This window comes from Scyliorhinus torazame, chromosome 12 (genome assembly GCF_047496885.1).
Source record: "Scyliorhinus torazame isolate Kashiwa2021f chromosome 12, sScyTor2.1, whole genome shotgun sequence".
NCBI lineage: Eukaryota > Metazoa > Chordata > Chondrichthyes > Carcharhiniformes > Scyliorhinidae > Scyliorhinus > Scyliorhinus torazame.
This window is the reverse complement of record NC_092718.1, coordinates 140555470-140582156: the sequence shown is the minus strand read 5'-3', so window position 1 is coordinate 140582156 and position 26687 is coordinate 140555470. Positions and strand designations below refer to the sequence as shown.

The 26687-nt window shown below is 48.7% G+C and overlaps 1 protein-coding gene across 1 annotated transcript in view; it reads left to right on the top strand.

The window, feature by feature from the left end:
- derl2 (derlin 2) overlaps window positions 1-26455 on the top strand; it is a 141140-nt gene extending 114685 nt beyond the window's left edge. Inside the window, exons 6-7 of the mRNA XM_072469105.1 lie at window positions 9346-9436; window positions 24990-26455. Of these exons, the coding sequence (XP_072325206.1) occupies window positions 9346-9436; window positions 24990-25095 (197 nt within the window). The 3' untranslated portion in view covers window positions 25096-26455. The remainder of the gene's footprint in view (window positions 1-9345; window positions 9437-24989) is intronic.
- The last annotated feature ends 232 nt before the right edge of the window (window positions 26456-26687 follow it).

The window sequence follows — 26687 nt, the reverse complement described above, 5'->3', positions numbered from 1 at the left end:
GGTCTCTGTAATGGCAACAACATCATAGTTCCAAGTACTAATCCAAGCTCTAAGTTCATCTGCCTTACCCGTAATACTTCTTGCATTAAAACATATGCACTTCAGGCCACCAGACCCGCTGTGTTCAGCAACTTCTCCCTGTCTGCTCTGCCTCAGAGCCCCACTGTCCCTATTCCCTAGTTCTCCCTCAATGCTCTCACCTTCTGACCTATTGCTCCCGTGCCCACCCCCCTGCCCTACTAGTTTAAACCCTCCCGTGTGACACTAGCAAACCTCGCGGCCAGGATATTTATGCCTCTCCAGTTTAGATGCAACCCGTCCTTATATAGGTCACACCTTCCCCAGAAGAGCTCCCAGTGGTCCAGATAACGGAAACCCTCCCTCCTACACCAGCTGTTTAGCCACGTGTTTAGCTGCTCTATCTTCCTATTTCTAGCCTCACTGGCACGTGGCACAGGGAGTAATCACGAGATTACAACCCTCGAGGTCCTGTCTTTTAACTTTCTGCCTAGCTCCCTGAATACCTGCTGCAGGACCTCACGCCCCTTCCTGCCTATGTCGTTAGTACCAATATGTACAACGACCTCTGCCTGTTTGCCCTCCCCCTTCAGGATGCCCTCTACCCGTTCGGAGACATCCTGGACCCTGGCACCAGGGAGGCAACATACCATCCTGGAGTCTCTTTCACGTCCACAGAAGTGCCTATCTGTGCCCCTGACTATAGAGTCCCCTATTACTATTGCTCTTCTGCGCTTTGACCCTCCCTTCTGAACATCAGAGCCAGCCGTGGTGCCACTGCTCTTGCTGCTGCTGTTTTCCCCTGATAGGCTATCCCCCCCCCGACAGTATCCAAAGGGGTATACCTGTTCGAGAGGGGGACAACCACAGGGGATTCCTGCACTGACTGCCTGCCCTTTCTGGTGGTCACCCATTTCTCTGCCTGCACCTTGGGTGTGACCACATTTATATAACTGCGATCTATGACGCTTTCCGCCACCTGCATGCTCCTAAGTGCATCCAATTGCTGCTCCAACCGAACCATGCGGTCTGTGAAGAGCTCCAGTTGGGTGCACTTTCTGCAGATGAAGCCATCCGGGACGCTGGAAGCCTCCTGGACCTGCCACATCTCACAGTCAGAGCACTGCACCCCTCTAACTGACATTGCGTCAATTAATTAAAATTAAAAGTTTTTTAATAAATGTTATATATTTTTTTTAATGTTTTAAAGTTACTGTTAATATCTGTTTCCTAGCACTAGATTTCTAATATAAATGCGAAAGCTAAATATAGTACTCTCCGATCTCTGGCTTAGATACCCCTCTAAATTATAATTAAGTAATTATGTTTAATTAGTTACCAATGCTTAATTTTTTTAATTTAGTGTAGATTCACAACCAGCCACTCAGGTCACAGCTTTTCTGTGATGTCACTTCAGTTTCCCCCCGACACACACAATGTGAAAAAGGTATAAAAGTAAAAATGAGTAAAAATTACTTACTTACCTTCTGAGTGTCTTAGATGTTCTCAGGTTCTCTCCCTGACAGAGACTGCTCCTCCTCCTCCGAACGGCACCCGAAAGTAGGCCGCGATCTTTTAAAATCTCCGCTCTGACTCCTGCGCTTTTTCCTCCCTATGTGGAAACGGCTGGAAGGCTCTAGAATCCCTGTACGCAAGTCTGGGTGCGTCTTGTTTGTGCGCGTTACGTGATTGACCACGAGGTGGAGATGTATTGTAGTGAACATTGTCTACTTCATTATCATCTCTCGAATCCATCCGTTGTTCAAGATAGCATTTTGCCATCCAGTGTCCTACTCTACCGCAGAAAAGACATTGTGGTATTTCCTTACGTGATTTTAATGGAGCAAGGGTACATGTTTGCCCTGACACTTGTGGTGAAATTGTGGTTACTGCTGATATTCTTGCAGGTGCTGCAACAGCCGCCGCTGGAGCAGCAGGTAACATAGGCTGGTAAACCAAATTCAAGGCAGCAGAAACTTCAGGTTTAACACCGGCTATAAAAGCCGTTTTTAATGGACTTAAAGTGCTTGCGTCCCATGTGTCAGTTTCCTGTTCGAGTGTCATTCTTGAATATTCCATCCAAGTCTGTAAAAATTTTTCCTCGAAATCCTGAATATCTTCATTATATTTTTGAATGCAAGATGTGATCTTAGACCAATCGGACCTCGGGGGACAAAATTTTAATAGCCAATTCTTGACTGCTGGCCAACCAGCTTCTAAATTTTGCAAATCGTTCCAAGGGCATCTTCCACCTCAGTTCTAAGGGTTGAAATTACACGAGTACCTAGCATGATAGTCAGAATTTGTACTCCATCAAATGGGTGGAGACTGTAAATGGATTGTAATCTGTGAATTCTATCCCATGTGGTCATACCACCCTTTTTAGGGTGTGGAAGATTTATGGACCATTTGTCAATTTTTTTCAGGATCTGCTGGTTCATGAACCCAATGATGACCATATATCGTTTTAGTAATAGTTTCACCTATTTTTTTGCTTCCAACTCTAACACGTTTGCGTTTTAAAGGGGCTAGTCAAATTAATTTAGTATTTTGTATTGTAGGAATATCTGCATAATCACTATCTTCATATGATTCCACGGCAGCAGGGACAGGGACTGCTTGCTGAGTTTGTGCTGTTTGTTCAGCTGCTGGTTGGTTCTGAGCTGCGCTTTGCTTTAAATTCTGAGCTGCAAGACTTCTGTCAGGATTTTGCAGTGTCCTATTAAATTGTTTATGTCTCCTTCTAAAACACATCTTTCTTCGATTAACTTGCAATTTTCAAGTTCAATTCACTCAGTTTTTGATTGCAACTGTTGGTATTTTGACTCCATTTCAAAAACTTGATGTTGCAATTCTGCTATTTGAAAAGATAACTGCTGGAGTTTCGAGGTTTTGTTTTCCAATTCTGTTCTAATTTCATCATAATGCTCAAGTTTGGATTTTGCATCTCGCAATTCTCCGACAACTGCAATTAGTTGATCTTTTGTGGACCTGTACTATAAGACCATAAGACATAGGAGCGGAAGTAAGGCCATTCGGCCCATCGAGTCCACTCCACCATTCAATCATGGCTGATTTCAACTCCATTTACCCGCTCTCTCTCCATAGCCCTTAATTCCTCGAGAAATCAAGAATTTATCAACTTCTGTCTTAAAGACACTCAACGTCCCGGCCTCCACTGCCCTCTGTGGCAATGAATTCCACAGACCCACCACTCTCTGGCTGAAGAAATTTCTCCTCATCTCTGTTCTAAAGTGACTCCCTTTTATTCTAAGGCTGTGACCCCGGGTCCTAGTCTCCCCTGCTAATGGAAACAACTTCCCTACATCCACCCTATCTAAGCCATTCATTATCTTGTAAGTTTCTATTAGATCTCCCCTCAACCTCCTAAACTCCAATGAATATAATCCCAGGATCCTCAGACGTTCATCGTATGTTAGGCCTACCATTAACTACTCATGATCACTTTTATTTTTAATAGTTATTTCTTGTTGTCTGTGTATTTGTCCCATAATTGCCAGGGACTATTTTGCACGTTCTGCACCGTGTAATCGTGTGTATTTTCCCCATGCTCTCCGAATATTATCGAAGGACCACCGTCCTCTGGGGATATCATACTTTGATTCCATTTTTCTTGAGATTTCGCAGAGATCAAATTGTCTACGAATGAAAGACCCAATATCTGCCAACATATCTTCAATAGAGACATCTGGTACCCCATAACCTCCTTTGACCGTCGTAGGGAGTAAGTTTCTGCCTGCTAAAGGCTCTGAATCTATACTTTGATCTGGATCAGCCATAAATTCAACCTTTCACCTGACATTTTCTAGGTTGCTGACTGTGTGTAGGCTGTGTTAGTCCCAACGACCGGCACCTAATTGATTTAGCACAGTCTATAAAAATGTCCTTTTCAGGGGTCGAAGCACTGATTGATGCGGCTTTAAGACTTTTAATGGGTGAAAAAGATATTCCTTGCCCTTGTCTAGCTGTTGGTTCCGGCTGTCTTCCGGGCCTCTTCCGATTATTCCCGAAGCTCCCGAACCTCTCCGATGTCGTAATCTCATCTCAGAACTCTGCCACTTTTGCCGAACTACGCCAAATTGATGGATTTAACCATTCGGTTATCAGCAGCACTTTGCGATTACTAGAATTCAGTAGAAATTTAAGTTAAAACTTCTCAGGTGCAAATAGGAATTGTTTATTTGTCTTCTATTGATTACAATTTGAAAGTCATTTAAAAGGCAATTCGTAGACAATTTGAAGCTTTCAAAGAATCACAGAAATTATCTTACTTGGGCAAACAGCTCGACAATAACTTTAAAAGTCAAAGGCTGAAAATGAAATATGAATACAGGGAGACAGTGAATAGTTCAGGTCAAAGTATAGATGATTCAAGAAAAAGAGAGAGAGAGAGAGGGAAAGAAATCCAGCCAATCATCCAGCCCAGCTCCAGCTTCAAACCAAAACCTAAAAATAGCCGAACAAAACTTTTCAATTATACTGTTTCATATCTGTCTTAAGCCATCTAATCACACCCCAATATAATCCTAATTGGTATGGCTTAGACTCAAACACATCTGATTCCGTCCATCTTTAATATGCAACATTAGTTCTAATTGTTTCGTATCTGCATACTTGTGTATGTTAAAGAATGCAATATTGTGCTGTTATCAAGGCCAGTTTGAACTGGTTTTTTGCTGGCTTAGCTGTTATAACAATAGAGCCTTCATGTTACCTTGTCGTGCAATGCTGTTGCTATGGCTGTTGCTATGTCCTTGGACACTGTCTTGAAAAATGTATTCATTAAATCAGTTAAAGTGTCTGTTTTAATCTAGTAAAGTGAATTATGCTGCTTCTATGCTGTTTTGTAAACTGTTATATTTTGAGATGACCTCAGGTTTATGAGAGTGTTGAAATCCTTAATTTAAAATGGGTAAAACTGGGGCTTAATATTTATCCTAAATAACTATCCTCTACCTAATAGGTTAGTCAGGAAACAGTTGACTTCTACACATGGTGCACAGTGGTTAATACTGCTGGCTCACAGCGCCAGGGACCCGGGTTCAATTCCAACCTTCGGTCCACTGTGTGGAGTTCTCTCTGTGTCTGCGTGAGTTTATTTCAGGTGGGTCTCCTCTTGGAGACTGATAGCGAAGGTAAGAGCATATTGGCTCCAAGGAAATTTGGCAATCTGGATGCAGAATTGGCTTTGTGGCAGGAAGTAGAGGGTGATGGTCGAGGGGTGTTTTTCTGACTGGAAGCCTGTGTCCAGTGGGGTCCCACAGGGATCAGTGCTGGGGCCTTTGGTGTTTGAGGTTTATATCAATGTTTTAGACATGAATGTAGGGAGAATGATCAGAAGATTTGGGAAAGATACGAAAGTTGGAGGGGTGGTAAATAGTGAGGAGGATAGCCTTAGATTATAGGAGGATATAGACCGGTTGGTCAACCAACGCAGACACAGGGAGAACGTGCAGACTCCACACGGACCCGAGCCGGGAATCGAATCTGGGACCCTGGAGCTGTGAAGCAACAGTGCTACCGTGCCGCCCATGTATATGGTGCCTTTATTAGCCGAGGCAGTTGAGATAAGTGAAGTTATGCTGGAACTGTATAAAATATTGGTTAGGCCACAGCCAGAGTATTGTGTGCAGTTCTGGAATCCATATTATAGGAGGGATGCGATTGCACTGGAAAGGGTCCAGAGGAGATTTACCAGGCTGTTGCTTGGGCTGGAGAGTTTTAGTTATGAAGAGAGCTTGGATACACTGGGGTTGTTTTCATGGAGAAGAGGAGACTGAGGGGGAATTTAGAATCTACAGCAGGAGACAGGCCCTTTGGCCCAAACTGGTCCATGCCAACACAACATCCATCTAAGCTAACCCCATTTGCCTGCATTTGGCCCATATCCCTCCAAACCTTTCCTATCCATGTATCTGTCCAAATATCTTTTAAATGTTGTCAATGTCCCTGCCTCAACCACTTCCTCCAGCAGCTCATTCCATATGCGTATCACCCCCAGTATAAAAAAGTTGCTCCTCAGGTTCCCATTAATTCTTTCCCCTCTAAACTTAAACCTATGCCCTTTAGTTCTCGATTCCCCAACCCTGGGAAAAAAACTGAGTGCATTCACCCTATCCATGCCTCTCATGATCTTATTCACCTCAATAAGATCACCCCTCACGCTCCGAAGAAAAAAGTCCAAGCCTGTCCAATCTCTCCCTGCAACTCAGCCCCTTGAGTGGCAATATCCTTGTAAATCTCTTCTGCACTCTCTCCAGTTTAATAACATATTTCCTAGCAAGGCGTCCAAAGCTGAATACAATACACCAGGTGTGGCCTCACTAAGTTCTGTACAATTGCAATATAACTTCCCAACTTCTATACTCAATGCTCTGACTGATGAAGACCAACATACCATAAGCTTTCTTCACTTCCCTATCTACCTGTGACTCCACCTTTAGAGAACCGTGCACCTGAACTCCAAAGTTCCTCTGTTCCACGATACTCCCTAAGGTTCTACCATTCACCGTGAAAGTCCTACCTTGATTAGATTTTCCAAAATGCAACTCCTCACACTTATCTGTACTGAACTCCATTTGCCATTTCTTGGCCCACTTCCCCAGCTGATCAAATTCCTGCTGCAATTTTTGATAACCTTCCTCACTGTCTACAATACCATCTATTTTAGTGTTATCTGCAAACTTACTGATCATGCTTTGCACATTCTCATCCAAATTGTTGCTATAGATAACAAACAGCAATGGGCCCAGCACTGACCCCTGAGGAACACTACTAGACACAGGCCTCCAGTCCGACAAGCATCCTTCCACCTTATCCTCTGCTTCCGACCATAAAGCCAATATCCAATTTGCCAACTCTCCCTGGATTCCATGTGATCTAACCTTTCAGAGCAGCCTGCCATATTGAACTTTATCAAAGGCCTTACTGAAGTCCTTATGGACCACGTCTATCACCCTGCCCTCATCAACCTTCCTGGTCACTGTTGTGTTATGTACTCTAGGATAACACAGGCTGCAACTCAATGCAGCTTTGACCAAAAGATACTCCAGACTTTGAAGCAAGTTCAATGTGATTTATTGAACCATTCGCACAGTTCTCTATGAGTTTGACTCCTGCTAATCTGGCTATAGTAACTCAGTCTAACTAACCAGTCTGCTCTAAGCCACGTGGTGGGTGTGATGCTTCTGATCTGCCCCTGTCCTACTCTCTAAGTGTTGCCTGTGGAAAGAGACAGAGCATGTGTGCCCTGTCCTTATGTATGGGTTGTGTAATGCTCCCTTGTGGTCGTGTCACCTATGGGTGTCCTGACTGCCCATTGGTTGTGTCCTATTCTTTGTGTTCATTAGCTGTATGTCTGCATGTCATGACGTCTCTGGTGCTCCCTCTAGTGTTTAATTAGTCGTAGTGTATTTACATTAACCCCTTGTGTATTTGCAGTAATGCATATCACCACAGTCACTTCATCAAAGACCTCTCAAATTTGTACGGCATGATCTCCCATGCACAAAGCCTATCTTTCCAATGCCTGTACATCTTATCCCTCAGAATCCTCTCTAGTAACTTACCCCTCAGATGTTAGGCTTACCGGTCGATAATTCCCAAGTTTTTGTTTGCAGCCCTTTTTTTTTTCTCCTCCTCTTTCACATTTTCTCCCAAATTTACACCCACCAACAATAAACAATAATCAGTAACAAATATGTCAGTCCCCATAACAATAACAACGATCCCATCCTCCCACTAAACCCCAAACATTATCCCGCATGTTCACACAAACAAATGACACAAAGGAATTAGGGATCACCCTTAGTCGCCATTAACACACACAGCCCCCCTCCCCCCAACTCTCCCACCCACATGCCCCAACTTATGTTCGATGTAATCCAATTCTTGAAAGTGAATAATGAATAATGCCCATGAATTGTAGAACCCCTCCGTCCTTCCCCTCAGTTCAAACTTAACCTTCTCAAGAGTCAAGAATTCCAACAGGTCCCCCCACCATGCCAGGGCTCAGGGTGGAGAAGTTGCTCTCCGAACTTATCAGGATCCGCCTTCGGGCGATCAATGAGGCGAAGGCTGCACCATCTGCCTCCTCAACCGTTTCCAACCCTGGCTGGTCCGACCCCGAATATGACCTCCCGAGGGCCGGGTCCAGTTTCACGTGCACCACTTTAGAAATTACCCTAAAACCTCCTTCCAGTAATCCTCTAGCTTTGGACAGGACGAAAACATGAACGTGATTAGCGCCCCCCGCACCTCACACCAGAACCCCTCCTCCATATCCCCTCCCAACTCTTCCTCCCACTTTGCTTTGTTTACGGCCCTTCTTAAATAAGGGCACAACATTTGTTACACTCCAGTCTTCTGGTACCTCACCCATGGCTAACGATGATGCTAATATTTCAGCCACGGTTCCAGCAATTTCTTCTCTAGCCCCACGCAGTGTTCTTGGATTGACCTGGTTAGGGCCAGGAGATTTATCCACCTTCATGTATTTTAATACGTCCATCACCTCCTCTACTGTAATGCAAACTGCCCCCAATACATCGCCATTAACCTTTCCAGGTTCCCGAGTCTTTCTTCACGGGAAACAAAGAGGAGAAGTATTCATTGAGAACCTTGCCCATCTCCTGCAGTTCCACGCATATGTGTCCACATTGGTCCTTGATGGGTTCTATTCTCTCTCTCGTTATTCTTTTTCCTTTAATATACTTAAAGAATCCCTTTGGATTCACCTTAATTCTCTTGGCCAAAGTTACCTCCTAATTTCCATCTTGAATATACTCCTGTGTGCCACCAGGGAATTACTTGATTCCAGCAGCTTATACCTGTGCCATGTCTCCTTTTTCCTGGCCAAAATCTCAATATGTTTTCTCATCCAAGGTTCCCTACTCGTGCCAGCCTTGCCCTTCACCCTAGCAGGAACATATAGACCCTAAACTCTTAACTATTTCAACATGATTGAGGTTGAATCAAAGATAACATAAAATTGTGACCACAAGTTGTTTCATCTGGAATGTTCTGCCAAAACGGATGACTGAAGAAGATTCAATAGTAATTTTCAAAAGAGTATTGGGTAAATGCTTGAAAACAAAAAATATGTCAGGTCTCTGGTGAAAGAACAGGGGGAACAGTCTCATTCAATGTTGCATGATTCATGCAGGTGTGAAAACACATGGCAGGTTGATGGTAATATATACAAAACAAGTCCCGGAGACTTTTCCTTCCTGAGATATGGGATAATAAATTAAAGTTGTGCGTGCTGCTTTGTGCTTCTAAATTTATCTGGCTGTTGTTTGACTTTAGGAATCGCTGTTGGCCATATCTACTATTTTTTGGAAGATGTATTTCCAAACCAGCCTGGTGGAGGTCGCCTGCTCAGGACCCCAAATATTTTGTAAGTCAGTTTTCAATGAAGCAATTGTTCAGTGTTCAGGATAAGTAGCAGAGTGACCCCAGAGGGTGCATCTGTGTTTATTACAGCAGTACCTGAATTGTGGTAATAAGGATGAAATATCAGTGAACAGTTGAATTCAATTTACCGTACCATAGTTTTAAAAATAGAAAATCTTCATAATCTGATGTGTGGTCTTGATTTATTTGATATGCTGTGTATTTTACCGGGCGATAACTGACTGCAGCTCAGTGTGAACCAGCTCAGTGTTTACCAGCTCATTGTGGATCAGCTCAGTGTTTACCAGCTCAGTGTTTACTCGCTCATTGTGAACGAGCTCATTGTGGACCAGCTCAGCCAGGACCAGCTCAGTGTGAACCGACTCAGTGTGGACTAGCTCAATGTGGACCATCTCACTGACTGCAGCTCAGTGTGGACCAGCGCACTGTGGAACAGCTCAGTGTGACCCAGTTCAGTGTGGACCAGCTCAGTGTGGACCAGCTCAGTGTGGACCAGCTCAGTGTGGACCAGCTCAAGTGTGGACCAGCTCAGTGTGCACCAGCTCAGTGTGCACCAGCTCAAGTGTGGACCAGCTCAAGTGTGGACCAGCTCAGTGTGGACCAGCTCAGTGTGCACCAGCTCAGTGTGACCCAGCTCAGTGTGGACCAGCTCAGTGTGGACCAGCTCAAGTGTGGACCAGCTCAATGTGGACCAGCTCAGTGTGCACCAGCTCAGTGTGACCCAGCTCAGTGTGGACCAGCTCAGTGTGGACCAGCTCAAGTGTGGACCAGCTCAGTGTGGACCAGCTCAGAGTGGACCAGCTCAGGGTGAACCAGCTCAGTGTGGACCAGCTCAGTGTGGACCAGCTCAGTGTGACCCAGCTCAGTGTGGACCAGCTCAGTGTGGACCAGCTCAAGTGTGGACCAGCTCAGTGTGGACCAGCTCAGTGTGGACCAGCTCAGTGTGCACCAGCTCAAGTGTGGACCAGCTCAGTGTGGACCAGCTCAGTGTGGACCAGCTCAGTCTGGACCAGCTCAGCGTGGACCAGCTCTGTGAGACCCAGCTCAGTGTGATCCAGCTCAGTCTGGACCAGCTCAGTCTGGACCAGCTCAGTGAGACCCAGCTCAGTGTGATCCAGCTCAGTCTGGACTAGCTCATTGTGACCCAGCTCAGTGTGAACCAGCTCAGAGTGACCCAGTTCAGTGTGACCCAGCTCAATGTGGACCAGCTCAGTGTGGACCAGCTCACTGTGGAACAGCTCACTGTGGACCAGCTCAGTGTGGACCAGCTCAGTGTGGACCATCTCAGTGTGGACCAGCTCAGTGTGGACCAGCTCAGTGTGGACCAGCTCAGTGTGGACCAGCCCAGCGTGCACCAGCTCAGTGTGGACCAGCTCAGTGTGACCCTGCTCAGTGTGGACCAGCTCACTGTGGACCATCTCAGTGTGGACCAGCTCAGTGTGGACCAGCTCAGTGTGACCCTGCTCAGTGTGGACCAGCTCGGTGTGGACCAGCTCAGAGTGGACCAGCCCAGCATGGACCAGCTCAGCTTGGACCAGTTCAGTTTGACACAGCTCAGTTTGGACCAACCCAGTGTGACCCAGCTCATTGTGGACCAGCTCAGTGTGGACTAGCTCAGTGTGGACAAGCTCCGTGTGGACCAGCTCAGTGTGGTCCAGCTCAGCCTGGACCAGCTAGGTGTGACCCAGCTCGGTGTGGACCAGCTCAGTGTGGACCAGCTCAGTGTCGACCAGCTCAGTGTCGACCAGCTCAGCGTGGACCAGCTCAGCGTGGACCAGCTCAGTGTGACCAGCTCAGTGTGGACGAGCTCAGAGTGGACCAGCTCAGTGTGAACCAGCTGAGCCTGGACCAGCTCACTGTGGACCAGCTCACTGTGCACCAGCTCACTGTGAACCAGCTCACTGTGGACCAGCTGAGTCTGGACAAGTTCAGCCTGGACCAGCTCAGCCTAGACCAGCTCAGCCTGGACAGCTCAGTGTGGACAGCTCAGTGCGGACCAACTCAATGTGGACCAGCTCAGTGTCAACCAGCTCAGTGTCAACCAGCTCATTGTGGACCAGCTCATTGTGGACCAGCTGAGTGTGACCCAGCTCAGTGTGGACCAGCTCAGCGTGGACCAGGTGAGTGTGGACCAACTGAGTGTGGACCAGCTCAGCGTAGACCAGCTCAGCGTGGAACAGCTGAGTATGGACCAGCTGAGTGTGGACCAGCTGAGTGTGGACCAGCTGATTGTGGACCAGCTCAGTGTGGACCAGCACAGTGTGGACCAGCTCAGCGTGGACCAGCTGATTGTGGACCAGCTCAGTGTGGACCAGCACAGTGTGGACCAGCTCAGCGTGGACCAGCTGATTGTGGACCAGCTCAGTGTGATCCAGCAAGTGTGGACAAGCTCAGTGTGGATAAGCTTAGTGTGGACCAGCTGAGTGTGGACCAGCTGAGTGTGGACCAGCTGAGTGTGGACCAGCTGAATGTGGACCAGCTGATTGTGGACCAGCTCAGTGTGGACCAGCTCAGCGTCGACAAGCTCAGCGTGAACCAGCTCAGTTTGAACCAGCTCAGTGTGGATTAGGTCATTGTGGACCAGCTCAGTGTGGAATAGCTCAGTGTGGACTAGCTCAGTGTGAAACAGCTCAGTGTGAACCAGCTCAGTGTGAACCAGCTCAGTGTCGACCAGCTCAGTGTGACCCAGCGCAGTGTGGACCAGCTCGGTGTGACCCAGCTCAAGTGTGGACCAGCTCAGTGTCGACCAGCTCAGTGTGGACCAGCTCAGTCTGGACCAGCTCAGCGTGGACCAGCTCTGTGAGACCCAGCTCAGTGTGATCCAGCTCAGTCTGGACCAGCTCAGTCTGGACCAGCTCAGTGAGACCCAGCTCAGTGTGATCCAGCTCAGTCTGGACTAGCTCATTGTGACCCAGCTCAGTGTGAACCAGCTCAGAGTGACCCAGTTCAGTGTGACCTAGCTCAATGTGGACCAGCTCAGTGTGGACCAGCTCACTGTGGAACAGCTCACTGTGGACCAGCTCAGTGTGGACCATCTCAGTGTGGACCATCTCAGTGTGGACCAGCTCAGTGTGGACCAGCTCAGTGTGGACCAGCTCAGTGTGGACCAGCCCAGCGTGCACCAGCTCAGTGTGGACCAGCTCAGTGTGACCCTGCTCAGTGTGGACCAGCTCACTGTGGACCATCTCAGTGTGGACCAGCTCAGTGTGGACCAGCTCAGTGTGACCCTGCTCAGTGTGGACCAGCTCAGTGTGGACCAGCTCAGAGTGGACCAGCCCAGCATGGACCAGCTCAGCTTGGACCAGTTCAGTTTGACACAGCTCAGTTTGGACCAACCCAGTGTGACCCAGCTCATTGTGGACCAGCTCAGTGTGGACCAGCTCAGTGTGGACAAGCTCCATGTGGACCAGCTCAGTGTGGTCCAGCTCAGCCTGGACCAGCTAGGTGTGACCCAGCTCGGTGTGGACCAGCTCAGTGTGGAACAGCTCAGTGTCGACCAGCTCAGTGTCGACCAGCTCAGCGTGGACCAGCTCAGCGTGGACCAGCTCAGTGTGACCAGCTCAGTGTGGACGAGCTCAGAGTGGACCAGCTCAGTGTGGACCAGCTCACTGTGGACCAGCTGAGTCTGGACAAGTTCAGCCTGGACCAGCTCAGCCTAGACCAGCTCAGCCTGGACAGCTCAGTGTGGACAGCTCAGTGCGGACCAACTCAATGTGGACCAGCTCAATGTGGACCAGCTCATTGTGGACCAGCTGAGTGTGACCCAGCTCAGTGTGGACCAGCTCAGTGTCGACCAGGTGAGTGTGGACCAACTGAGTGTGGACCAGCTCAGCGTAGACCAGCTCAGCGTGGAACAGCTGAGTATGGACCAGCTGAGTGTGGACCAGCTGATTGTGGACCAGCACAGTGTGGACCAGCACAGTGTGGACCAGCTCAGTGTGGACCAGCTCAGCGTGGACCAGCTGATTGTGGACCAGCTCAGTGTGATCCAGCAAGTGTGGACAAGCTCAGTGTGGACAAGCTTAGTGTGGACCAGCTGAGTGTGGACCAGCTGAGTGTGGACCAGCTGAATGTGGACCAGCTGATTGTGGACCAGCTCAGTGTGGACCAGCTCAGCGTCGACAAGCTCAGCGTGAACCAGCTCAGTTTGGACCAGCTCAGTGTGGATTAGGTCATTGTGGACCATCTCAGTGTGGAGTAGCTCAGTGTGGACTAGCTCAGTGTGAAACAGCTCAGTGTGAACCAGCTCAGTGTGAACCAGCTCAGTGGGTGACCAGCTGAGTGTGAACCAGCTCAGTGTGACCCAGCGCAGTGTGGACCAGCTCGGTGTGACCCAGCTCAGTGTGAAGCTGCTCAGTGTGGACCAGCTCAGCGTGGAACAGCTGAGTGTGGATCAGCTGAGAGTGGATGAGCTCAGCGTAGACCAGCTCAGCGTGGACCAGCTCAGCGTCGTCCAGCTCAGTGTGGACCAGCTCAGTGTGGTCCAGCTCAGTGTGGACCAGCTCAGTGTGGACCAGCTCAGCATGGACTAGCTCAGCGTGGACTAGCTCATTGTGACCCACTCAGTGTGACCTAGCTCAGTGTGACCCAGCTCAGTGTGGACCAGCTCAGTGTGTACCAGCTCAGTGTGGACCAGCTCAGTGTGAACCAGCTCAGTGTGGACCAGCTCAGTGTCGACCAGCTCAGTGTGTACCAGCTCAGTGTGGACCAGCTCAGTGTGAACCAGCTCAGTGTGGACCAGCTCAGTGTCGACCAGCTCAGCATGGACCAGCTCAGCGTGGACCAGCTCAGTGTGACCAGCTCAGTGTGGACCAGCTCAGTGTCGACCAGCTCAGCATGGACCAGCTCAGCATGGACCAGCTCAGCATGGACCAGCTCAGTGTGTACCAGCTCAGTGTGGACCAGCTCAGTGTGAACCAGCTCAGTGTGGACCAGCTCAGTGTCGACCAGCTCAGCATGGACCAGCTCAGCGTGGACCAGCTCAGTGTGAACCGGCTCAGTGTGGACCAGCTCAGTGTGGACCAGCTCAGTGTGAACCAGCTCAGTGTGGACCAGCTCAGTGTGGACCAGCACGGGCTGGACCAGCCCAGTGTGAACCGGCTCAGTGTGAACCAGCTCAGTGTGGACCAGCTCAGTGTGGACCAGCTCAGTGTGGACCAGCTGAGTGTGGACCAGCAAAGTGTGGGCCAGCTCAAGTGTGGACTAGCTCAGTGTGCACCAGCTCAAGTGTGGACTAGCTCAGGGTGGGCCAGCTCAGTCTGGACCAGCTCAGCGTGGACCAGCTCAGTCTGGACCAGCTCAGTGTGACCCAGCTCAGTGTGATCCAGCTCAGTGTGGACCAGCTCAGTGTGGACCAGCTCAAGTGTGGACCAGCTCAGTGTGACCCAGCTCAGTGTGGACCAGCTCAGTGTGGACCAGCTCAGTGTGGACCAGCTCAGTGTGGACCAGCTATGTGTGGACCAGCTCAGTGTGGACCAGCTCAGCGTGGACCAGCTCAGTGTGCACCAGCTCAAGTGTGGACCAGCTCAGTGTGGACCAGCTCAGTGTGGACCAGCTCAGTGTGGACCAGCTCAGTGTGCACCAGCTCAAGTGTGGACCAGCTCAGTGTGGACCAGCTCAGTGTGGACCAGCTCAGTCTGGACCAGCTCAGCGTGGACCAGCTCTGTGAGACCCAGCTCAGTGTGATCCAGCTCAGTCTGGACCAGCTCAGTCTGGACCAGCTCAGTGAGACCCAGCTCAGTGTGATCCAGCTCAGTCTGGACTAGCTCATTGTGACCCAGCTCAGTGTGATCCAGCTGAGTGTGGATCAGCTCACTGTGGACCAGCTCAGTGTGGACCAGCTCAGTGTGACCCAGTTCAGTGTGACCCAGCTCAGTGTGGACCTGCTCAGTGTTGACCAGCTCAGTGTGGACCAGCTCAGGGTGGACCACCTCAGTGTGGACCAGCTCAGTGTGGACCAGCTCAGTGTGAACCAGCTTATTGTGGACCACCTCATTGTGGACCATCTCATTGTGAACCAGCTGAGTGTGACTCAGCTCAGTGTGGATGAGCTCAGTATGACCCAGCTCAGTGTGGACCAGCTCAGCTTAGGCCAGCTCAGTGTGAACCAGCTCAGCCTGGACCAGGTCAGTGTGGACCAGCTCTGCCTGGAACAGCTCAGTGTGGACCAGCTCAGTGTGGACCAGCTCAGAGTGAGCCAGTGGACTATCTCATTGTCATACAGCTCAGTGCGAACAAGCTCAGCCTTGACCAGCTCAGTCTGGATGAGCTCAGTGTGAACCACCTCAGTGTGGACCAGCTCAGTGTGGACCAGCTCAGTGTGGATCAGCTCTGTGTGACCCAGCTCATTGTGGACCAGCTAGTGTGACCCAGCTCAGTGTGGATCAGCTCACCCTGGACCAGCTCAGCCTGGACCAGCTCCGCTTGGACCAGCTCCGCCTGGACCCACTCAGTGTGGACCAGCTCAGCATGGACCAGCTCAGCGTGGACCAGCTCAACGTGAATCAGCTCTGCATGGACCAGCTCAGCCTGAACCAGCTCAGTGTGGACCAGCTCAGTGTGGACCAGCTCAGTGTGGACCAACTCATTTTGGACCAGCTCAGTGTGAACCAGCTCAGTGTGTACCAGCTCAGCGTGGACCACCTCAGTGTGGACCAGCTCAGCGTGGACCAGCTCAGTGTGGACCAGCTCAGTGTGGACCAGCTCAGTGTGGACCAGCTCAGTGTGGACCAGCTCAGTGTGAACCAGCTCAGCGTGTACCAGCTCAGCATGGATCAGCTCAGCCTGGACCAACTCAGCGTGGACCAACTCAGTGTGGACCATCTCAGCCTGGACCAGCTCAACCTGGTCTAGCTCAGTGTGGACCAGCTCAGTGTGAACCAGCTCAGTGTTGATCAGCTCAGCGTTGACCAGCTCAGCGTGGAGCAACTCAGTGTGGACCATCTCAGCCTGGACCAGCTCAGCCTGGACTAGCTCAGCGTGGACCAGCTCGGCGTGAACCAGCTCAGCGTGGACCAGTCAGTGTGAACCAGCTCAGCGTGGACCAGTCAGTGTGGACCATCTCACAGCGATCTGGGCATGCATGTCAACCGATCACTGAAAGTGGCAACACATGTGGATAAGGTGGTCAAGAAGGCATGCAGCATCCTGGCCTTCATCGGTCGGACATTGAACATAAAAATTGCCAAGTCATGGTGCTGCTATATTGGACCTTAGTTCGCCCAGATTTGGAATATTGTGTAATATTTTGGTCTCCACGCTACCAGAAGGATGTGGATGCTTTGGAGAGAGTACAGAAGCGGATAACTCGGATATTGCCTGCTATGATGTGCATTAGCTATGAGAAGAGGTTAGGTAAACTTCATCTGTTTTCAATGGAACGACGGAGGTTGAGAGGTGACCTGATAGCAGTCTACAATATTAAGAGTGGCATGGACAGAGTGGATATTCAGATGCTCTTTCCTCTGGTAGGAGGCTCGTATACTAGGGGACATAAGTTTAAAGTGCGTGGGGAAAAGTTTAGAACAGATGTGCGAGGCAAGTATTTTACACAAAGGGTGGAAAATATATGGAACGCATTGCCTAGGAACGTGGTGTGAGCAAGTACGATCCCGACATTTAAGGGACATCTAGTCAAATATATGAACAGGGTGGGAATGGGAGGATACGTACCCGTTAGTGCATACGGTTTTAGTTTAGGCATGTACCATGGTCGGCGCAGGCTTGGAGGGACGAAGGGCCTGTTCCCATGCTGTAATGTTCTTTATTCTTTGATCTATCTCTAATCTCCCTCACAGATACACTGTCACTGACCAGCTCCCTACTCTTCAGATATAGTCCAGTTTAAAATCTAGACCCAAGACTACCCTGATCCAAGTTAATATCGAATTGAATTTGATTTATTGTCATGTGTACTGAGGTACCGTGAAAAGTATTGTTCTGCGTACAATACTCCAGACAGATCATTCCATTCATGAAAAACCATAGGACATATGATAAATACACAATGTAAATACATAGTCACAGACATCAGGTGAGCGTACGGAGTGCAGTACTACTCAGTAGAGAAGATGTGTGAAGAAATCAGTTCAGTCCAAAAGAGGGTCATTCAGGAGTCTGGTAACAGCGGAGAAGAAGCTGTTTTTGAATCTGTTTGTGCGTGTTCTCAGACTTTTGTATCTCGTGCCCGATGGAACAAGTTGGAGGAGAGAATAACCCAGGTGGGAGGGGTCTTTGATTATGTTGCCTGCAGTTGGAGATGTGGACAGAGTGAATGGATGGGAGGCTTTGTTCATGATTCACTGTAGTTTGTTACGGTCTTGGGCAGACCAGTTGCCAAACAAAGCTGTGATGCAGTCAAATAGGATGCTTTCTAAGGTGCATCTGTAAAAATTGGTGAGAGTCACTGTGTACATGCTGAATTTCCTTAGTTTCCTGAGGAAGTATAGGCACTGCTGTGCTTTCTCGATGGCAGCTTCGACTTGGGTGGACCAGATTGTTGGTGATGTGCACAACTAGGAATTTGAAGCTGCCAACCACCTGCACCTCGGCCCCGTTGGTGCAGACAGGAGCGTATACAACACTTTGCTTCCTGAAGTCAATGACCAGCTCCTTAGTTTTGCTGACGTTGAGGGAGAGATTGATATCATTACACCACACCACTAGGTTCTCTATCTTCCTCCTGTACTCTGACATTTTCGTTGTTCGAGATCCAACCCACTGTAGTCATGTCATCAGCAAACCTATGGGTGGAGTTGGACCCAAATTTTGCCACACAGTCGTGTGTGACTCGGGAGTGTAGTTGGCGCTAAGTACACAGCCTTGTGGGGCCCCGGTTTGAGGACCTACGTGGAGGAGGTGTTGTTATTTATCCTTACTGATTGTGGTCTGTGGGTCAGGAGGTCGAGAATCCAGTTATAGAGGGAGGAGCCAAGTCCTCGGTTTTGGAGTTTTGATTATGAGCTTGGCTGTATGTGACTGCAGCATGCTCTCCCCCTTGGTCCTCCTCTCATCAGTCACTCTCTCCTCCAGCTCTGCTCTCTATTCTAGTGTAGAAGATTGTAGTTTAGTCGGGCAGTATGGTCGGCACGGGCTTGGAGGGCCGAAGGGCCTGTTCCTGTGCTGTACATTTCTTTGTTCTTTGTTCTTTGTATTCCATCTCATCGTATTGACGAGACACGCAGAGAGCAGGGTCCCAGAGGTTAGGGTGGTGAGGAGTTGTTGGAGGTAGATTTCCTGATAGGTTCTTGCGATTATCGTTTTGAAGGTGTTTCTTGCTGGTTGTTTGGCGGTAAGGGCCCTTCTTTACCCCTCAGCTGCTTCACATTACTTGGAATACACAGTGTGCAACCTTAGATATAGATAAAGCTGGGGTTTGCGACATCTCTCCCTCCAATTATCAAAACTATCTGAGCTAACGTATCAACCATCCACCTGTTTGTTTGATACAAACAGAGGTGCCAACACATTCCACAGCTTCCCAATCACAGAGGCATCAGTAGCCAAGAATTCTAGATTCCCTTAACAACGAGGGCCTGCCAAAGGTTAGTAATTTCCCAGAGAATGGTGACATTGTGCCAGCTGCAGCCCAAGACCTGTTAGCAGGGACTGTTGAGTCTTAAACACAAGCTATTCTCCAACTGCCCCTCTCCCGTCTAGTTCCCAGCATGCTGCCAGTTCAGAGCCAAGCTCTCAGCATTGCCTTGCTATAGCATCCTGAAGGACCATCATTATTCACCTGTGGAATGTGTTGTAAATCCTGGTTTTTCCTGCTGCATTTATTCCAAGAGTAAGGCAGACTGAGTCCTTTCTTTCACTTGCACGCTATTGTGTTGATTGTGTGATGTTTATTCCTGGTCTGACTTCCATATTTCTGGGGCTGTGTGGGTTTACATAGAACATAGAACAATACAACGCAGTACAGGCCCTTCGGCCCACGATGTTGCACCGAAACAAACGCCATCTAACCTACACTATACCATTATCATCCATATGTTTATCCAATAAACTTTTAAATGCCCTCAATGTTGGCGAGTTCACTACTGTAGCAGGTAGGGCATTCCACAGCCTCACTACTCTTTGCGTAAAGAACCTACCTCTGACCTCTGTCCTATATCTATTACCCCTCAGTTTAAAGTTATGTCCCCTCGTGCCAGCCATTTCCATCCGCGGGAGAAGGCTCTCACTGTCCACCCTATCCAACCCCCTAATCATTTTGTATGCCTCTATTAAGTCTCCTCTTAACCTTCTTCTCTCCAACGAAAACAACCTCAAGTCCATCAGCCTTTCCTCATAAGATTTTCCCTCCATACCAGGCAACATCCTTGTAAATCTCCTCTGCACCCGCTCCAAAGCCTCCACGTCCTTCCTATAATGCGGTGACCAGAACTGTACGCAATATTCCAAATGCGGCCGTACCAGAGTTCTGTACAGCTGCAACATGACCTCCTGACTCCGGAACTCAATCCCTCTACCAATAAAGGCCAACACTCCATAGGCCTTCTTCAACCTGGGTGGCAACTTTCAGGGATCTATGTACATGGACACCTAGATCCCTCTGCTCATCCACACTTTCAAGAACGTTTCCATTAGCCAAATATTCCACATTCCTGTTATTCATTCCAAAGTGAATCACCTCACACTTCTCTACATTAAACTCCATTTGCCACCTCTCAGCCCAGCTCTGCAGCTTATCTATATCCCTCTGTAACCTGCTACTTCCTTCCACACTATCGACAACACCACCGACTTTAGTATCGTCTGCAAATTTACTCACCCACCCTTCTGCGCCTTCCTCTAGGTCATTGATAAAAATGACAAACAGCAACGGCCCCAGAACAGATCCTTGTGGTACTCCACTTGTGACTGAACTCCATTCTGAAAATTTCCGATCAACCACCACCCTCTGTCTTCTTTCAGCTAGCCAATTTCTGATCCACATCTCTAAATCACCCTCAATCCCCAGCCTCCGTATTTTCTGCAATAGCCTACCGTGGGGAACCTTATCAAACGCTTTGCTGAAATCCATATACACCACATCAACTGCTCTACCCTCGTCTACCTGTTCAGTCACCTTCTCAAAGAACTCGATAAGGTTTGTGAGGCATGACCTACCCTTCACAAAGCCATGCTGACTATCCCTGATCATATTATTCCTATCTAGATGATTATAAATCTTGTCTCTTATAATCCCCTCCAAGACTTTACCCACTACAGATGTGAGGCTCACCGGTCTATAGTTGCCGGGGTTGTCTCTGCTCCCCTTTTTGAACAAAGGGACCACATTTGCTATCCTCCAGTCCTCTGGCACTATTCCTGTAGCCAATGATGACATAAAAATCAAAGCCAATGGTCCAGCAATCTCTTCCCTGGCCTCCCAGAGAATCCTAGGATAAATCCCATCAGGTCCCGGGGACTTATCTATTTTCAGCCTGTCCAGAATTGCCAACACCTCTTCCCTACGTACCTCAATGCCATCTAATCTATTTACCTGGAGCTCAGCATTCTCCTCCACAACATTATCTTTTTCCTGAGTGAATACTGACGAAAAATAGTCATTTAGTATCTCGCCTATCTCTTCAGACTCTACACACAACTTCCCATCCCTGTCCTTGACTGGTCCTACTCTTTCCCTAGTCATTCGCTTATTCCTGACATACCTATAGAAAGCTTTTGGGTTTTCCTTGATCCTTCCTGCCAAATACTTCTCATGTCCCCCCCTTGCTCGTCTTAGCTCTCTCTTTAGATCCTTCCTCGCTACCTTGTAACTATCCATCGCCTCAACTGAAACTTCACACCTCATCTTCACATAGGCCTCCTTCTTCCTCTTAACAAGAGATTCCACTTCTTTGGTAAACCACGGTTCCCTCGCTCGGCACCTTCCTCCCTGCCTGACCGGTACATACTTATCAAGAACACGCAGTAGCTGATCCTTGAACAAGCTCCACTTATCCAGTGTGTCCAACACTTGCAGCCTACTTCTCCACCTTATCCCCCCCAAGTCACGTCTAATGGCATCATAATTGCCCTTCCCCCAGCTATAACTCTTGCCCTGCGGTGTATACTTATCCCTTTCCATCCTTAACGTAAACGTCACCGAATTGTGGTCACTGTCCCCAAAGTGCTCACCTACCTCCAAATCCAACACCTGGCCTGGTTCATTACCCAAAACCAAATCCAATGTGGCCTCGCCTCTTGTTGGCCTGTCAACAAACTGTGTCAGGAAACCCTCCTGCACACACTGTACAAAAAACGACCCATCTATTGTACTCGAACTATATCTTTTCCAGTCAATATTTGGAAAGTTAAAGTCTCCCATAATAACTACCCTGTTACTTTCGCTCTTATCCAGGATCATCCTCGCCATCCTTTCCTCTACATCCCTAGAACTATTTGGAGGCCTATAGAAGACTCCCAACAGTGTGACCTCTCCTTTCGTGTTTCTAACCTCAGCCCATACTATCTCGGAAGATGAGTCCCCATCTAGCATCCTCTCCGCCACCGTAATACTGCTCTTGACTAGCAGCGCCACACCTCCCCCTCTTTTGCCTCCTTCTCTGAGCTTACTAAAACACCTAAACCCCGGAACCTGCAACATCCATTCCTGTCCCTGCTCTATCCATGTCTCCGAAATGGCCACAACATCGAAGTCCCTGGTACCAACCCATGCTGCCAGTTCCCCTACCTTATTTCGTATACTCCTGGCATTGAAGTAGACACACTTCAAACCACCTACCTGAACACTGCGACGTCAAATCTGAGCTCCTGACCTCTATACTCTCATTCTCCCTTACCCTAAAACTACAATCCAGGTTCCCATGCCCCTGCTGCATTAGTTTAAACCCCCCCAAAGAGCACTAACAAATCTCCCCCCCCAGGATATTTGTGCCCCGCAGGTTCAGATGTAGACCATCCTGTCTGTAGAGGTCCCACCTTCCCCAGAAAGAGCCCCAGTTATCCAGAAATCTGAATCCCTCCCGCCTGCACCATCCCTGTAGCCACGTGTTTAATTGCTCTCTCCCCTATTCCTCATCTCACTATCACGTGGCACGGGCAACAACCCAGAGATAACAACTCTGTTTGTTCTAGTTCTGAGCTTCCATCATAGCTCCCTGAAAGCCTGCCTGACATCCTTATCCCCTTTCCTACCTATGTCGTTAGTGCCAATGTGGACCACGACTTGGGGCTGCTCCCCCTCCCCCTTAAGGACCCGGAAAACACGATCCGAGACATCACGTACCCTTGCACCTGGGAGGCAACATACCAAATGTGAGTCTCTCACGCTCCCACAAAATCTCCTCTCTGTGCCCCTGACTATCAAGTCCCCAATTACTAATGCTCTGCTCCTCTCCCCCCTTCCCTTCTGAGCAACAGGGACAGATTCCGTGCCAGAGGCCCGTACCCCATGGCTTACCCCTGGTAAGTCGTCCCCCCCACAAGTATCCAAAGCGGTATACTTGTTTCTCAGGGGAACGACCGCAGGGGATCCCTGCACTGACTGTTTTTTCCCAGTCCCTCTTACAGTTACCCATCTATCTCCAATCTTTGGTGTAACTAATTCCCTGAAGCTGCTATCTATGACCCCCTCTGCCTCCCGAATGATCCGAAGTTCTTCCAACTCCAGCTCCAGTTCCCTGACTCGGACTTGGAGGAGCTGGAGATGGCAGCACTTCCTGCAGGTAAAATCAGCAGGGACACTAACGGCATCCCTCACCTCAAACATCCTGCAGGAGGAACATTGCACTCCCTTCCCTGCCATCCCTCTAACTTTCTACCAAGATCTGGCTAACAACTAAATTAAATTTTTTATATAAAAAAAAATTAATAACAATAATAAAATATGGTACTTACCTCACACCAATGGGTTTTATTATTAGGTTAGAGGAGGAGGGCGGGTGGGAGACACTACACGTGTAGTGTCTCGGGTTTCCTCTCCACCAGAATTTATTGGTGAGGGTCTTCCCAGAAGTCCGCGGGTCGACTTCCTGTTCCCACCTTAAACACTAAAATTTTTTTTAAAAAAAATTTAAAGGAGAGACTTACCTCCCAGAAATCACTTCCGCACTGCCCCCGCTGAAATGGACTCGCCTGCTCCGCTTCTGCTGAAATCGACTTGGCCTGCAAGGTAAGTAAGTTGTTAATCAGTACTTACCTCACCCCAGGCAGCGACCTTTTAAACGGTCCCCTCTGCCTCGCAGCTCCCGCGCTTTTTCAAATTCCCGCGCTGTTTCTAAGGTCCCAGCTCTCACTCCCGAACTAAACAGCTGACCTGCAAGGTAAGTAAGTTAATCAGTACTTACCTCACCCAGGCAGCGACCTTTTAAACGGTCCCCTCTGCCTCGCAGCTCTCGCGCTGTTTCTAAGGTCCCAGCTCTCACTCCCGAACTAAACAGCTGACCTGCAAGGTAAGTAAGTTAATCAGTACTTACCTCACCCCAGGCAGCGACCTTTTAAACGGTCCCCTCTGCCTCGCAGCTCCCGCGCTTTTTCAAATTCCCGCGCTGTTTCTAAGGTCCCAGCTCTCACTCCCGAACTAAACAGCTGACCTGCAAGGTAAGTAAGTTAATCAGTACTTACCTCACCCAGGCAGCAACCTTTTAAACGGTCCCCTCTGCCTCGCAGCTCCCGCGCTTTTTCAAATTCCCGTGCTGTTTCTAAGGTCCCAGCTCTCACTCCCGAACTAAACAGCTGACCTGCAAGGTAAGTAAGTTAATCAGTACTTACCTCACCCAGGCAGCGACCTTTTAAACGGTCCCCTCTGCCTCGCAGCTCCCGCGCTGTTTCTAAGGTCCCAGCTCTCACTCCCGAACTAAACAGCTGACCTGCAAGGTAAGTAAGTTAATCAGTACTTACCTCACCCCAGGCAGCGACCTTTTAAACGGTCCCCTCTGCCTCGCAGCTCCCGCGCTTTTTCAAATTCCCGCGCTGTTTCTAAGGTCCCAGCTCTCACTCCCGAACTAAACAGCTGACCTGCAAGGTAAGTAAGTTAATCAGTACTTACCTCACCCAGGCAGCGACCTTTTAAACGGTCCCCTCTGCCTCGCAGCTCCCGCGCTGTTTCTAAGGTCCCAGCTCTCACTCCCGAACTAAACAGCTGACCTGCAAGGTAAGTAAGTTAATCAGTGCTTACCTCACCCCAGGCAGCGACCATTTAAACGGTCCCCTCTGCCTCGCAGCTCCCGCGCTTTTTCAAATTCCCGCGCTGTTTCTAAGGTCCCAGCTCTCACTCCCGAACTAAACAGCTGACCTCACCCAGGCAGCGACCTTTTAAACGGTCCCCTCTGCCTCGCAGCTCCCGCGCTGTTTCTAAGGTCCCAGCTCTCACTCCCGAACTAAACAGCTGACCTCACCCAGGCAGCGACCTTTTAAACGGTCCCCTCTGCCTCGCAGCTCCCGCGCTGTTTCTAAGGTCCCAGCTCTCACTTCCGAACTAAACAGCTGACCTGCAAGGTAAGTAAGTTAATTTTACAGTTGGCTCTGGGCAATGATGTTTGTTTCTGTTACTTATCCCAAGAATGGGTTCTGCTCTTCCCCGGCAGGAAAGCTATTTTCAACATTCCCGAAGAAGATCCTAACTACAACCCACTGCCTGAGGATCGACCTGGGGGTTTCAACTGGGGCGTGGGACAACGACTTGGGGGCTAATCGCAAACCAACTGCGAACAACTTACTCTCTGCAGGGCCATAAAGGATGTATTTGTTCTCTTTTTCCTCTCTTCTGCTCCCCATCACCCTATTTCAGCTCGATAAATACCATCCAGCAGATTGCCAGCAAGCACTTCCTGTATGATGCATACCCCGTTGACTCTTGAGGGTGAATTACGATTGGCCAAACGTGCCGAGAGAATATCTGTTGTACTGGAAACACTGATTTTTCAATGAGGTTTGTCGAACTGGATATCTGAGTGTTCACATTAATTGTCTCTTGGAAGATCAAATCGCTGAGACTACATTCATCTTTGTTGAATTTGTAGCCATATTTTTTTATCTAACTGATGGTATTTACAAAAAGTTGCGGACTGCTGAAAGAATTATTTTACAATGACCTTGACCCACCAACTTCATTTTGATCTGAGACATCAAATTCCTGCACAAAACACCATTTGTACTCCGCAGAGTTAATGCAGGAATGTGTTACCTAAGCACAGACGACCTCAGCGATCTTTCAATCATTATATTTTGTCAGTTGCACACATACATAGCGAAACCCTGTCGATGTCAGTATTGGTTAAACAAAATAACCCTTTGCTTTTTCTTTGTTTCATGCAAGAGTAACTTGGCCAAACATACTGCAGCACCCCACCAATAATCTGAGGCCATCTTCATAGAATCATGGAATTTACAGTGCAGAAGGAGGCCATTTGGCCCATCGAGTCTGCACCGGCTCAACACCCCACTTGAGCCTACATCTCCACCCTATCCCTGTAACCCAGTAATCCCACCTAACCTAAGGGTAATTTAGCATGACCAATCCACCTAACCTGCACATCTTTGGACTGTGGGAGGAAACCCACACAGACACGGGGAGAACATTCAGTCCCGCACAGACAGTGACCCAAGCCGGGATTCGAAACTGGACCCTGGAGGTGTGAAGCCGGAAAGCCCCACTTTCCAGTTTCAGACAGCATGGCATCTAGGTTCATATACCCGTGGCCAGATCAAGGTAGAATACATTTGTTCGTGATCTGTTAGCCGCAAGGTTTATATTCCTAACACAGCACAATGCCATGTAAGCTGCTGCTCTGAGTCATGGGAAGGCTATATTTGTGTACTTGCGAATATAAATGTTCATAGCAGAGAGCAGATATATGTGTGTTTCAGGTGCCTCACATGAAATAGGAGGGTAAGATGGTGTTTCTGTAAAATGATCAGCCATTAAATTCTTTCACAAATTATCAACACCCAGCTGTAAAGGGGTCTCCAAAACAAGCTGACTCTAAACTAGAATAATAAAAATGCCTGGTCTGTGTTTCAACAGCCACACTTCGACGAACTCCAGTAAAAAGGTGTGTGGGACAGTACTCTTGTGTTTGAAATTTCCCACACTGATCTTAGGTGAGTAATGTCTGCACTGAGGGAAGCTAATCCCAGGTTGGAGTTCCCAGCACTTGGTTACAAAGCAGAGTTTTAGATTCCAAGGTTCAAGATCACTTCTTAGGCAATGCTGTGAGAACAAGAGAACTAACAGCAGAGGAACAAAAGGGGCGGTGATGTCAGAGGCACATTGCAATAGTACA